At 34.2% G+C, this 15,573-nt stretch overlaps 1 protein-coding gene across 7 annotated transcripts in view; it reads left to right on the top strand.

The window, feature by feature from the left end:
• The window catches only part of Rab3ip (RAB3A interacting protein), a 51,963-nt gene that overhangs the window by 23,381 nt on the left and 13,009 nt on the right, over positions 1-15,573 (top strand). For 6 of the 7 annotated variants that reach the window (XM_040280330.2, XM_078053158.1, XM_005328738.4 and 3 more), the window contains one exon: positions 3,411-3,506. In XM_040280330.2, the coding sequence (XP_040136264.1) occupies positions 3,411-3,506 (96 nt within the window). Of the gene's footprint in view, positions 1-456; positions 641-3,410; positions 3,507-15,573 lie in introns of those variants that run through there. The other variant, XM_013360133.2, reaches the window with a different exon arrangement.

The following is a 15,573-nucleotide window of genomic DNA, read 5'->3' as shown; positions in this document are numbered from 1 at the left end:
TTCATAGAAAAGAGGAAAGTACAGAGTGCCCATTCAGGGCCCTTCACTATAAGCATCACCCACCAGAGTGGTACATTTGTTATAACTGATAAATCTCTGTTGACACATTATCCCTCAAAGTTCTTTGTTTACGTTTGGGTTCATTCCTGGTGTTTTATATTCTGTGAGTTTTGACAAATGTAAGATGTGTATGTATCCACCATTATAGTATCATAGAGAATAGTTTTATTGCTTTAAAAATCCTCTGTGCTCTGCCTGTTCATCCCTCTTCCCCCTCCCCCAAAACCCTGGTAACCACAGATTTTTTAAAAATTTTCATAGTTTTACTTTTTTCTACTATGTAAGACAGTTGGAAATATGTATGTAGTTTTTGAGTTTTTCAGATTTTTCACTTAGTAATATGCATTATAGATTCCACCATGTCTTTTCATGGATTAATAGCTCATTTCCTTTTAGCACTGAATGATGTTCCATTATCTGGATGTAATTTAATCATTCACCTACTGAAAGACATCCTGGCTACTTCCAAGTTTTGGCGATTATGAATAACGCAGCTATGAATGTCAGTGTACAGGTTTTTGTGTGGACATGTTTCCAACTTGTGGGTACATACCAAGAAGTACGAGTGCTGGATCATATGGTAAGAGTTGTTTGGTTTTGTAAGAAACTGCCAAACTATCTTCCATAGTGGCTGTGTTGTTTACATTCCTACCAGTGATGAATAAGAGTTCCTGTTGCTCCATATACTCACAATTTGATGTCATTAGTGTTCAGAGTTTGGCCATTCTAATAGGTATGTGGTAGCATCACTTTGTTGCTTTAATTTGCATTTCCCTAATGAGAAACGATGTTGAGCATCTTATATGCTTAGTTGTCATTTATGTATCCTCTTTGTGAAATGTCTGTTTTGGTGTTTTTGTCCATTTTAAAAATTGGATTGTTCTTGTCTGAATGTTGTTTTAAGTGTTCTTTGCATATTTTGGAAGCAGATATGTCTCTTACAGATATTTTCTCCCAATCTGTGGATTGACATCTCATTCTCTTGATATCTCCATCTTTTAGTCATAGTACTATGGTTCAATGTGATTCCTTCTCATCTCCAGTCCTTAATTAAAGCTTCTGTAGATTTTTTTTTCTTATTCATATTCTCTGCTCCATCATTCAGGCAGGCTGATGAGAGAGAGATTTTCTAAGGTCTTTCAGCTTTATGATACTTTCTGGCCTTAAACATGGAAAACACTTTGGCTGAATATAAAATACTCAGTTTACATTTTTTTCTTCAATATCTAAAAAATGTTACTTTGTTTTCTAGAAATGTTGCTGTAAAACTTTGATGTGATTTTTTTCCTCCTTGTATTTGGCTTGGCTTTGCATTTAGCTTTTTAAAAATTTCAACTGATAAACATAAATTGTAAGTATTAATGGGAAACCATGTAATGTTTCAACACACATATGGGTGGTAGTGTGTTTAAGTCAGGTTAAACATATCTCCACAAAAAGGTATCATTTTTTTTTTTTTGCTGCAAAAACATTCAAAATCCTTTCTTAAAGCTTTTTGAAATATAGAATTTATTTTTATATTTATAGTCACATGTTTCTGTGCACCAGAACATCTTATCATCTAACTGTAAGTTTATGTATTTGTGTTTTTTTTTGCATATTAGTGGGAATTGGATTTTCCTTGGCCCTTAGGAGGAAGTTCCTGTGAAGGAGTAGGATAAGCCTGGATAGCTTTTCCCTCTGTTGATATTGGTATAGTTGAGTACTCTTCCGTCTCTCAGAGGTATACCTTGTTCAAGCAGGTTTTCTCCTCTAGCTCAGTGTTTCTAAGAGCTATACAGGTGTAACATTTCATCACAAGATAGTTTTCTCTTTCCCTCACACTCTGTGATCTGTTTCTTTTGTAACCTTGCCACCCCCTTTCTCCTCTTGTGTCGTTCCTTCTCTCTGCTTATCGCCATTGTTTTTGTCTAGCAGTTTGGTTTCAAATTCCAAGCATTTTTCCCTTAGTATGAGACTCTGTCCTTGGCCAGGAGCTCTTTGCAGACTTCCTAGATCCTTAAGAGTTTAGAGCTTCTCAGCACCATTTGCTGCCTACAGAGTGGAATATACATGTTTGTTTTGTTTTTTCTTAATTCATCTACAGATGGGGCCTGTGAAAACCTCTCTGTTTTTTTCCATTTGTCCTCAGATTTGTTCTCTCAGCAGCACGTTTTGAGTTATTTCGTGATTTTGGGGTTCTGAGATCCTTTCATTTCCTGTGAGTCCCTTCTGATCTTGCATTGGGGGCAATATGAATCATTCTCTCATATTCTGAAATTAGTGGGGATTCTCTTTTACCTAGTTTTGATGATGATATAGTCATTAGGTTCTTCTGATTTTCTAATTGATATATTTTTTTTTAAAGAGAGAGGGAGAGAGAGGGAGAGATAGAGAATTTTTTTTTTTAATATTTATTTTTTAGTTATTGGCAGACAAAACATCTTCGTTTGTATGTGGTGCTGAGGATCGAACCCGGGCCGCACGCATGCCAGGCGAGCGCGCTACTGCTTGAGCCACACCCCCAGCCCGATATATTTGGTTTTTAGGAGTTATCTTTAGGAGATTTAAAAACTGTGCTCCTACTACAATTACAACACAACTATCTTGTATTTTGTTTCTGTAATTGTGACGTGTGTGTGTGTGTGTGTGTGTGTGTGTGAGAGAGAGAGAGAGAGAGAGAGAGAGACTGCTGTTTAAGGAGCTTGCTTTTTTTTTTCAGTGTTTGAAAGGTTAATTTAGAGCTAGTTAGACATTTGAAATTGCATGTTTTTAGCATCTTAATAATTTTTAGACATTTGTTTGTGACCTGTAGAGAAGTTATATGTAAATATAGGTTGTAACTTTTGTCATTAACATTGTTTTTGATTTTAAATGCTAATATGCATTGTTTACCTCTGGTTACTGTGTTAAATCGATAATCTAATAGAAATTTTAGATTTATTATAGTATGGCACATAGGTAAACAACTTTTAAAATAAATGTGAAAAAACTACTGAACTTTAATTGAAATTAATAAGCATAATTAAAAACATTCCTTGCTGGATAGAAATAAATATGTTCAAGAGAAAAACGAAGGGGAAAAAAGAGTGAAATCATTTTATTACTTATAATATATATTCATATTTAATCTTTGGGTAGTTTATGAAAGAAATGTGAAATTTTAGTATATGTTAGTTGGATTATTTGTGATTTTAGACTATGTAAAATTTTAGCCTTTCATGTAGCAAGTACTAGATAAGCATTTTCAATGTGAACATGTAGGAGAAGCTAGTATTAATAATTTGTAGTTTTATTAGCAAACATTTATAGCCTTTTGAATCAAACTATATACTGTGGAGTCCCCAAATAAAATTATTAATTTTTCATAGGAACTGAAGTTGAAAGATGAAGAATGTGAAAGGCTTTCAAAAGTGCGAGATCAACTTGGACAGGAATTGGAAGAACTCACAGCTAGTCTATTTGAGGTTGGTCTGTTTACATCTTGGCCAACAGAAGCATCTTGATTTTCATGTATTGATAGAATTGTTTTTTGAAGAGATCTTTCAAAGGATATGCTTAACTTCATATATATTCATAAGTCCTCTAAGCAAAAAAAAAATCTTTAATAAATGTACAATCTGTAACTTAAAGAAAAACAAAATAAATAAAACGCTATAAGCTACCAGTATCAGGTAATTTAAAATTATATGTGTTTAAAGAAAGGAGATAAACTTAAATTTTAAATATTTATAGGCTACTTTAGAGTAACTTTTTCTGATTCTGCAACAAAAATGATCTCTGATATGGGGTAATGTGAGGAATGTTAGAGAGTATATTTGCTATGTCTAGCCTGCCACCAGGACCAAAATTTCTAGCCAGCTAAAGCATTGATTCTCAGTAAGAGTATCATTAGCCCCTAGAAGCAGAAATAATAGAGTGTGTGAGAGGGAGAGAAAGACAAAGATACTCAATATTATAAAGAATTTGCTCATGGAATTATGAAAGGTGGCAAATCCCAGGAGCTGCAAGGTGAACTGATACTCTAGAAACTCAGGTAAGCAGATGGTGTAGTTCCAGTCGAGTTTGAAGGCTTGAGAATCTGAAAGAGCCAATATTCTAGTTAGAGCCTGAAGGAAGAAGGAGTTTTCATGCTCAGGAACTTTTTGTTTTATTTTTGACTTCAGCTGATTGGATGAAGCCCACCCATATTATAGAGAGCATTTGCTTTACTCAGTCTGATAATTTAAATATTAATTTCATCTAAAACAACCCAAAACCCAGAATACTGTTTGACCAAATTATTTGGACACACTGTGACCCAGTCAAGATGACAATAAAATTAACCATTATAAGGAATTGCCACCAAAATGCTAGTAATAATCCTTGGTCATTTTGACAACTTTTAGTATCTCTAGGGAAAAGGATAGTACTTACATAGTAAAGAATCATTGCCATGAAGTGTCTCCTTTGGTAAGACCATCAGCCTTTAGAAGTTTCTTAACAAAAATGTTGATGTGTTACCAGAATGAATAATGCCATCATCATCACTCAACAATGTTTTTTATCCCTAAACATTATTGATTGATTGATTGATTGATTGATTGATTGTGGTGCTGGGGATTGAACCCAGGGCCCTGTGCATGTGAGGCAAGCACTCTACCAGTTGAGCTATATCCCCAGCTCCAAAGATTTCTTCTTAAATTATTTATTATAATAAAAAAAAATTGGGGGAAAAACTCCATTCCATTCCATTCCAAATATGTACAAAACTCTAAAATTGCTTTTTGTTATTTTTATTCATGTAACATTTATTTCAGTTTTAGAAGTATGCATATTTTCTTACATATAATATTAATATATTTTATATTTTTCAAATAACACTTTCATTCACTAGTTGAAATGATAATCTGTGATGTGCATGTTTCATAATTTGTTATTTTCTCAAATGGACATTTTAAAATGAATGTATTTATTTCTTCAGTTACCTAGTCATCAAGGTAACTGAAGAAATAAGAGGAAATGAGAGGAAACTAAATTTAAGAATGGTGGTCAATGGAAAGTTAAAAATCTAGAACAGGAGTATTTGATGTTATATTTTATACTGAGACCAGGAAAGAAAGTATGTTGATAAAAGATGATTTTAGTAATGAAATTTGTATTCAAATTATTTATGAATTATGAAAAAAGTGCTGACAGTTTTTCTGTGGCCTTAATTGTGCCTTGCTAATCTTAGTTTATCATTATCTTATGAAAATATTTTTTCTTGCATTTTTATGTGTGTATAATTTTTTAAATATTAAAATTATTCAGAATAAACTCCATTTGTACACTTTTGGTAAACCTGACATGTAATTTCAAATTAGGAGTTCGTTATTATGTTTGATGAATAATTTTGAATATTAATTATGGTTTATATGTAGCAAAATTGAGTCTTAAAATACCAAATATGTACAAAACTCTAAAATCGCATATATTTGTACTGTCTTCAATTTTGAGATAAGATAACAAAATTGTCAGTTGAAAGAATACTTTGCACTCAATATGGAAAAAATATAGGTAGTCATAAGATTTTTTTTGTTTTGTTTTATAAGCCAGTTTTATTGTTGTTGTTGTTGTTGTTGTCATGCTTAGTTTTCTCTCAACAGTAAAGAAAAATAAGATATAGAAAGTCTGTTGAGCAAGGCTAGTATTCAGATTTATTACCCTGACTCTTTCTTTAAATACTATTAAAATAATAACTGGCACTTCTGTTTGTCTCAGGCCGTAACATTGTAGTTATTGTGAGGCCTCTCTTTCCTTTATCCCACATTCAGGTTATTAGTAAAGTCTGTGGTGCTACCTCTAGACTATAAAGCAAAGCATATTCCAAACCACTGTTATTTACCTAGATCAATATATGTTGAACTTTTTGATTCTATACCCAGTCAGTGATAGAGAAATTTGAGCATGTATCTCATATTTATTTCGGGGTCCCTATGTGCTGGGCTCTGTTATAAAAGCACGTAAACTTTTTATAGGTTGTATACATATGCTAACATATATACTAATATATTACATACATTTAAGACAAAAAGAATAATAAAACTACTTAAATTTTTATAATAGTACCAAAATATTTTATTCTCACCACAGCATTATTTGTATTTGTATTTTTATATGTAGTGAGGAATGTGATTGAATGTTACTTTGTTTTTGAAAATTGATTTTAAAAATTTATGACCCAGATGAAAGTCTAGTCTGAGTTTCATTTTTAAAATTAAATGTAATGTTGCTGGTAACTCACAGATTTATCAATCCATCTGTCATCAGTGTAGTGGCCCCTGTAAATCGTGTATGTTTTTTTTCAGTTCTATTATCAAGTATGGGAATTTTTTAAAAAATCTTCCAGCAAATTTCTGTCTTCCCCAGTACTAACAAAGTATTATTATTATTTTTATTAGCACATTATAGTTTTATATAGTAGCTGGGTTCATCTCAACAAATTCTTACATGCATGGCATCTGACCCACTCCATTTCAGTCCCTGTTTGTTGCTGCCTCCCCACATGTTCCCCATTCCCATTCTATTCCATTGTCCTCCCCTTGCTCATTCCTCATCCATCCTTGATGGGTGCCTTTCACACACACTTAGTAAAGGTAAAAATCCTTGTAGTGTGTTTATTTATACACATAATATGATTTCTTTTCTTTTTTTTTTTTACTACTGGAGATTAAATGAACCCAGAGATACTTTACCACTGAGCCACACCCCCAGCCTCCCAAGCTTTTTTTGAGACAGGATCTCATTAAGTTGCTTAGAGCATCTCTAAGTTCTTAAGGCCTCAGCCTCCCGAGTCGCTGGCATTATAGGTGTGTGCCACTGCTCCTGGCTGTAACAGATTTTTTTTGCAAACTAATCAATTGTTGTGTTTAAACATTATTAAAAACAAACAAATGAACAAAACAATAACAACAACAACAATAAAAACCCTGCCACCTCCTTTATTTGAATCACTACTGACCAGGTAGAATAAAAAATCTGTTTTCACAGTTTTTAAATATATACACGTAATTGTTTAGATCAGAAGTCTGCAGATCAGAGCCTCAGGATAAAAGCACCCTATGTTTCCTTTTGTCTAGCCTGTGCTAATAATGGGTTTTATATTTGTAAATGGTTGGAGGAAAATGTAACATTTTGTGACATGAAAATTTTAATATCAATATGTAAATTAGGAGACAAGTATAGTAAGAATAGAAATTTGTTAGTGGAAACACAATATAGGAAGGAATAAAATCTGATATTATCTAAAGTGTTTATATATAGGGTGTACAAATTAGAGTGTTTGTCTGTGATTGAAATTAAGTTATCAGTTTAAGATAGTGCTGTACTTGGAAAATGTTCATTGTAAACCCTGTGGTAACCAAAAACGAAACAAAACAAAAAACTAAACAAAATTAAATACACAAAAGACAAAAAGAAAAGAATCAAAATATATGGCCACAAAATATCATCAGACCACACTAAATAACAACAAAAAAGAGAGGAGCAAGGAAACTACAACACAGACAATAAACAAACAAATAAATAAATAAAAATGAATTTAATAAAATGGCAAGAGTAAAACCTTACCTTACAATAATTGCTTTAAGTGTAAATGAACTAAACTTTCCGATCAGAAGGCTAAGAGTGGCTGAATGGGTAAAAAACAAAATGCCAATTATATACTGTCTAAGAGACTCACCTTAGATTTAAGGACACATATAATCTAAAAGTGAAAGGATGGAGAAATAAAACTGGCAGAAAAACAGAAGTAACTGTAATTGGACAAAGTAGATGTTCTATCAAAATAATCACAAGAAACAAGGTCATTATATGATAACAAAAGGTTCAGTTTGGCCGGAAGATAGTTATATGTACTCACATCAAAGCACCTAGATAGTAAACATTAAAAGATCTGAAAGGAGTAATATCTGCAAAATAATACTAGGGGACTTTAATACCCCACTTTCTATGATGAACACACCAATTTAACAAAATCAATGAGGAAAACAGTAGAACTGAATAACACTTGACCAAATGGACCTAACAGACATATATAGAACTTCCCACATGACAAAATAATACAAATTTTTCTCAGATATACATGAAAGATTTTCCAGGATTGTTCATGTTAGATCACAAAATCATTTGTAAATTAAAAAGATAAAAATCATTCCAAAAATCTTTTCCACCTATAGTGAAATTAAGCTAGAAATTGATAGCAGCAAGAAACGGGACAATTCACAAATACATGGAAACTAAACAAAGTTTTGAACAACCATGGGATCAAAATGGAATTTGAACAATATCTTGAGACAAACAAAAAGGAGAATACAACATACCAAAACTAATGAGAAGCAACAGAAACAGTACTAGAGAATTTTATAGCAATAAATGCCTACATTAAAAAAAGGAGAATTCAATCTCATACCTCAAGGAATTAGAAAAAGAAAAGCATGCTAAGCCCAAAGATAGCAAAAGGAAGGAAATAATAAAGATTAGAATAGAAAAAGAGACTAGGAAAATAATAATATCAACAAAGAGGTTTTTTTTTTTTTGAAAAAATAAAAGAAAACATTTAGCTTAGACTAAGAATAAAAGAAGACTCTTCTAAACCTGGAAATGAAAGAGGAAACATTGCAACAGATGCCTCAGAAATAAAAAGGGGCTTTTATAAACAACTGTATACCAATAAACCAAATAGTCTAGAGGAAATGGATAAATTCCTAGAAACATAGTGTATCAAAACGGATCAAGAAGACATAAGAAAGCTTGAACAGATACAAATAAGGTTGAGTCAGTAATCAAAAACTTACCAACAAAGAACCACTCAGGACCAGATGACTTTATAGGTGAATATTATTGAACATCCAAAGAAAATACCAATCCTTCTTAACTTCTTGAAATAGAACACTTCCAAACTCATTTTATGAGGCCAGCATTCCATTGAAAACCAGGTCAGAAAAGACATGAGAAAACAGCTATGGGTCAATATTCCTGATACACATAGGTACAAAAATTTTTAATAAAATGATTAAAAACTGAATTCAGCAGCATATGACAAGAATAAATATACCATGACCAAATGGGATTATCCCTGTGATGCAAAGATGGTTGAACACAGGTAAATCAATCATTATAATACAGTTGTGTTAACCTGTTTGTAAAAATACTAAAAAGAATTAAATACTTAGGAATAAACTTAACCAAAGAGATTAAAGATTTGTATGCTGAATATTATAATATGTGGATGAGGGGAGTTAAAGAAGACAGATACATAAAAAGATATCCTATGTTCATGGCTTGAAAAAATTATAATGTCCATAAAACCAAAAGTGATTACAGATTCAGTGCAATCCCTCTCAAAATCCCAATGATTTTTTTTCCAGAAATAGAAAAAAAAATCCTAAAATTCTTACAGACCTGCCAAAGAGCAAAAGCAGTTTTCTTTTTTTTAAATGTGTGTGTGTGTATGTGTATATACACATACACACACACACATTAAAAAAAATATAAATATATATATGTATATGTATATATATATATAAATTGTTGATGGGCCTTTATTTTATTATTCATTTATTTATATGTGGTGCTGAGAATTGAACCCAGTGCCTCACACATGCTAAGCAAGTGCTCTACCACTGAGCCACAACCCTAGCCCACAAAAGCAGTTTTCAACAAGAAAGAAAAGCTGGATATGTCACACTTCCTTATTTCAAAATATATGAGAGAGCTACCGTAGTCAAACCAGTGTGGCACTGATAAAAAGACAATTGGAACTAAGTAGCCCCCAAATAAGCCTATGCATTTATGTGAAGGGTGCTTATAAATACACGGTTGAGAAAGGATAGTGTCTTCAATAAATGGTGCTGGGGAAACTGGATATCCACATTCAGATAAAGAAATTGGATCTTTATCTTACGGCATAAACAACAACAATAACACAAAATAAACTCAAATTGGATAAGGAAAACTTGAAACCATAACACTACTATATCAAGAGCACAGGCAACAAAAGCAAATTAGACAAGTAGAATTGCATCAAACTTCTGCACAACAAACTGAACAAAATGAAAAGGCAGCCTACTAAGTGGTAGAAAATATTTGCAAACTATATATCTTATAAGGGGTTAATATACAAGGCACTCAATAACCAAAAGGAAAAGACCTCCTTCCTCCCCCCAAAAAAAACCCAATTGAAAAATAGGTTAAGGACCTGCATAGATGCTTTTCCTTAAAATCAATACAGATGGCCAACAAATATATTAAAAGGTGTTCAGCATCTTTTTTTTTAAGAGAGAGAATTTTTTAATATTTATTTTTCAGTTTTTTTGTGGACACAACATCTTTATTTTTATGTGGTGCTGAGGATCGAACTCAGCGCCACGCGCATGCCAGGCAAGTGCGCTACCGCTTGAGCCACATCCCCAGCCCTGCTCAGCATCTTTTATCATCAGGTAAATACAAATCAAAACCCAATGAGATATCCAAAATATAAAAGATGTTGTCAAGTATATACAGAAAAAGAACCCTTGTACACTGTTGGTCAGTGTTTTAGTTTTGTGTTCTGTGACCAAAAGGCCAGACAAGAACAACTCAGAGAAGGGAAAGTTTATTTTGACTCATGGATTCAGAGGTTTAGTCCATGGTCAGCCAACTCCATAGCTCTGGACCTAAAGTGAAGTAGAACATCATGGCAGAAGGATATGACAGAAAGAAGCAACTCAGGACATGACAACCATGAAGCAGAGAGAGTTTGGCTCACCAGGGACAAAATAGTAAACCCCAATATGAGGCAAGACATCTTGGTAGAAGAGTGTGGCAAAGGAAAGCTACTTAGTTTGTTACAGCCAGGAAAGGGGGAGCTAGTGCGAAATGAGTCAGGGATAATATAATTCCACCGACATACCCCTACTGGTCTACTTCCTCCAGCCACACCCTATCTGCCTTCAATAACCACCCATTAATTCATTCAAATTATCAATCTATCAAATGGATTAATCCACCAATCTGGTTACAACTCTTATACTCTTAAAACAATTTTGCCTCTGAACATTAATACATTTTCTTACACATGAACTTTTGGGGGAGACACCTCATATTTATACCATTAAATTCTGCCCCTGGCCTCCGAAAGCTCATGCCTGTCTCACGATGCAAAATACATTTAATTCATTTCCAAAACACTCTATTGTCTCCTATGTTGCCTTTTTACTTTGTTGACTTCTGTGCAGCATTACTCAAAAGACCAAGTCCAAAATCTCATCTGAGACTCAAGGCAAACTCTTATCTGTGAGCCTCTATAAAGATCAAAAGCAGGTTACATATGATGGCATGAAGTACTTCCATTCCAAAAGGAGAAGTAGGGTCATGGAAAGAAGATGAGACCAAAGCAAGAACTAAGTCCACCTGGGCTAACAAGTCCTGTAGCTTAGGTCCAGCATCAGGGGGACATGGCATCATGATGTTTTCTCCAAAGGGCTTGTGTGTTTCTGCCCCCATAATATTGCTGGTTATAGCCCACATGGCATTTCTCTTGGTTTGTTTTTGCTTGATTTCTGCAGCTTTGGCTTTCTTCTTACATCTTCATGCATTGCCTTCTCAGGGATTGCTTGCAGAGATTCCAACCCTGCTATACTTTGCCTGGCTTCCCAGGCCTTCCTTTGACATTTTGGTGGAAGCCTCCATGACCCCGTGACTCCATCATTCTGCGTTCATGCAGACCCAGCACCACTTGGATGACACCAGGTTTTGCTGCCATGTTGAACAGTAGCCAAGCCTTCTGGCACCCTGGCTTTAGTGGCCTGTGAGTGGCTGAGCATGGTGAAACAACTTTTTAGGCCACCCCTTTTGTGCAAGCAGGGTGCTCTCATTGTCTGGTCTCAAAGGAGTTTTTATTTTTACACCCTTGAGCCTGTGATAGGTGTGGCCTTGCCAATTCCCAGTATGCCTTCAAGCTGTCTTTTCTATTGTCTGGCTGTATGAAGTATTTAGCATTTCTTCAGTAGTAAATTCTTCAACAACCACACTTCCTTGACCCCACTTTTACTTACAATTTTCTGGCCAAACTGCAAGTTTTTCAGATCTTTCTGCTTTGCTTTCTGCTGCTGATTATCACTGTAAACTTGGCTAAAGGGCATCAGCATTGTCCATGCCAGTGCCTGAGTGGTCCATTCAGCCTTTGTATTTAACCTCATGCTAAGTCTCAGGATATGGGCAAAATGTAGACAGCTATTTTGCCAGAAGTTACATGAATGACCTCTAGTCAATGACCTCTAGTTCTCTAAAATTGAGGACTCAATTTTAATAGAGTCCTCCTTCCCCTCTGAAACTTGAGCCAAGTCTTTACTGTCAGCAGTCCTATTGACATTCTGGTCTTCTGAGATCCCATCAGTCTCACCCATCAAGCTCTGCTTACAACATTCTAAGGCTTCTGCATCCTGCATCTCCAAACTTTTCCAAAATCCCCCTGCAAACCACTTCCAAATACTTATGAACCACATGGTCAGGTTAGTCACAGAAATGGCCCCACTCCTAGAACCAATTTTTTGTTTTAGTCAGTTTTGGGTCATTGTGACCAAAACCCCAAAAAGATGAGGAAAAGTTTATTTTGGGTCATGGGTTCAAAGGTTAATTCCATGGCTGGCCAACTCCATAGCTCTGGGCCCAGTGTAAAGCAGAACATAATGGCAAAAGGGCCTGGCAGAGGAAAGCTACTCAGTTCATGACAGCCAGGAAGCAGAGAAAGAAAATAAGTACAAGGATCAGAGGATAATATAATCTCCAAGGGCATGCTGCCAGTGACTTTCTTCCTTTAGCTATAACCTGTCTGCCTAAAGTTACCACCCATTAATCCATTTAAACTATTAACTCGTCAAATGGATTAATCCATGGATGAGGTTACAGTTCTCATAATGTAATCATTTAACCTCTGAATACTACTGCACTCTTTTACACATTTCATATCCAAATCATAACCAGTGGGTATGTAAATTGAGATAGCCATTATATAAAACAGTATGGGGGTTCCTCCTCAGAAAAATTAAAAATTACCAGCAATCCCACTTCTAAGTGTATATTAAAAAGAAATAAAATTAGTATCTTGATGCCTTGTACTTCCATGTTCATTGCAGCAATGTCTCAATAATAAAAATATGAAAATAAAATCTGATGTTTCTGTATATCCTGGAGTATTATTCGACCTTAAAAAGGAAATTCTGCCATTTTAGACAACATTGATGAACCTAGAGGACACAAGTTATTTGAGTAATGCCAGATACAGGAAAATGTTGCACAGTCTCCACTTACATAAAATTTAAAATAGTTGAACTCATAAGCAGAGTAGATTGGTAGTTGTTTGAGGTTGAGGATTGGAGAAATGAGAGATGTTGGTTAAAATGATACAAAATTTCAGTTATGTAGGATGAATAAATTCTGAAGATCTAATGTGCAGCCTGGTGACAGACTATATTGTATCTTTGAAATTTGGTAAGGTAGCTGCCATTGCAACCATGTCCCTTAAAAGGCAACTTTTGCAAGCATGTTTTTTTTTTTTTTTTTTAAGAGAGAGTGAGAGAGGGGAGAGAGGGAGAGAGAGAGAGAAAGAGAATTTTTAATATTTATTTTTTAGTTCTCGGCGGACACAACATCTTTGTTGGTATGTGGTGCTGAGGATCGAACCCGGGCTACACGCATGCCAGGCGAGCGCGCTACCGCTTGAGCCACATCCCCAGCCCGTGGTAGCATGTTTAAAATGAAATTATATGAAATGTAACTTTCATTGCTCATAAATTTTTATTGAGATAGGCACATTTATTTGTTTATATATTACCCATGGCTGCTTTCACACTGCAAAAGATAAATTGAACATTTGCAACAGAAACTGTATATGGCTCTCAAATCCAAAAATACTATTTGGCCCTTTACAGAAAAAGTTTGCTGATTCCTGCTATAGATGATTTTTTATATCACTTTGAGCTTCAGAAGGACAAAGTGATGAAAAGTTCCAAACCTTTGAAAAATCTGCCTTTTGATGTCTTTTGTTGATTTGCAAAATTTTATGCATTATCTCTTTAGATACTGCTGCTGCCTCAGCCTAGTTCTTCTTTCCTTTTGGGACCCCAATTATGTGCAGAGGTATTTTTCATTATCACTTGTCTCTAGTGGAAAGGTCGCCTCAAATTTCACCTCGTTTTTTTTGTGTTTACTTTTTCTGGTCTTGACCTCTAATTGTTCAGTTTTCTTAGCTCTCAATGTTTTCAGACATATTAAAAACAAAAATAACCAACAAAACCTTGTTAGCTTTGCTAATTGTTCTCTATATAGTCCAAATTGTATAGTCCACTATTATTGAAAGTAGAGTCTATTTCAAAATATTTAAATATATTTTCCCACATAATATGAGTTACTTTTATAGCTAATGTCACTTATCTTGAAAGGTCAGATTAGATTTGTTCATTATTTTGAAAATATCTGGCAGATATCTTCAGTTCACAGCTACTTATCCTGGAAAATTTTGGCAAATCTGAAACAATTATTTTTAAAAAGAAAATGTTCAACTCATTTAGTTATTAAGGACCTTGCCAAGAAATCAGCATAATGGTGCATGGAATATTTTTCTGTTAATTTCATTTCATATAAATCATTGATAGTGAAGATTCTTATATTTAAACTAATGAGATTTATGAGTTTATAGGCACACACAAACCACTACTCTTTACAGTACTGTAAGAGCAAGTGGATGAATGGGATCACCATTGTCAGTGGTAGGGAACTTTCACTCTTTGACCCAGCATTTGGCAGACCTAGTAGGTGCATTTTCAAACTACTTTATTTACTAAATGTCTTTAAACCTCCCTACCTTCTGTCTTTCCCTTAGAGAAAGTATAAGTAGAAACTCTGAAATATAAATTCTTATATTACAGGGAACTATATAATCCCATATTTTTCTAATCTTCTTGAATCCTGGGAATCATTCCATATAACAGCATAATTTTTAAAATATTTTGTTGTTGGTGTTGATAGACCTTTATTTATTTATTTATATGCGGTGCTGAGAATTGAACCCAGTGCCTCACACATGCCAGGCAAGTGTGCTACAGCTGAGCCCCAGCCCCAGCCCCATGGCAGCATAATTTTTAATTGAGACCATGTCATATCTCTTCTTAAAATAAAAAAAGCCTTCCTTTTACACTTAAAATAAAATCCAGAATTCTTGCCCTGATGTTTGATTATTAGAATGTAAGCTCTCTAAGAGCAGGGACCTTGTCTCTCTTCCCAATGTATTATCAGTACTAGAATGGTACCTGGCAAAGAGATGTCATGAATAAATGCTCAATAAGTAAATATTGTATGTGTGGAAAGGAATTAAATACCTAGAGTTTCATATTTTCTGATTTTCCCTTTTTAGGTTGCTCTGTATAAAATATTCTCTTAGTACTATTTTGTGAATGTTTTTATTGGAAGTTCTGAGGCTTCTCAATTGTCATCCCTATAAACTACAATATTATTGATGCATTAATATTTTTGTCC

The sequence above is a fragment of the Ictidomys tridecemlineatus genome, chromosome 6 (genome assembly GCF_052094955.1).
Source record: "Ictidomys tridecemlineatus isolate mIctTri1 chromosome 6, mIctTri1.hap1, whole genome shotgun sequence".
NCBI lineage: Eukaryota > Metazoa > Chordata > Mammalia > Rodentia > Sciuridae > Ictidomys > Ictidomys tridecemlineatus.
This window is presented reverse-complemented; position numbering and strand designations above follow the sequence as displayed.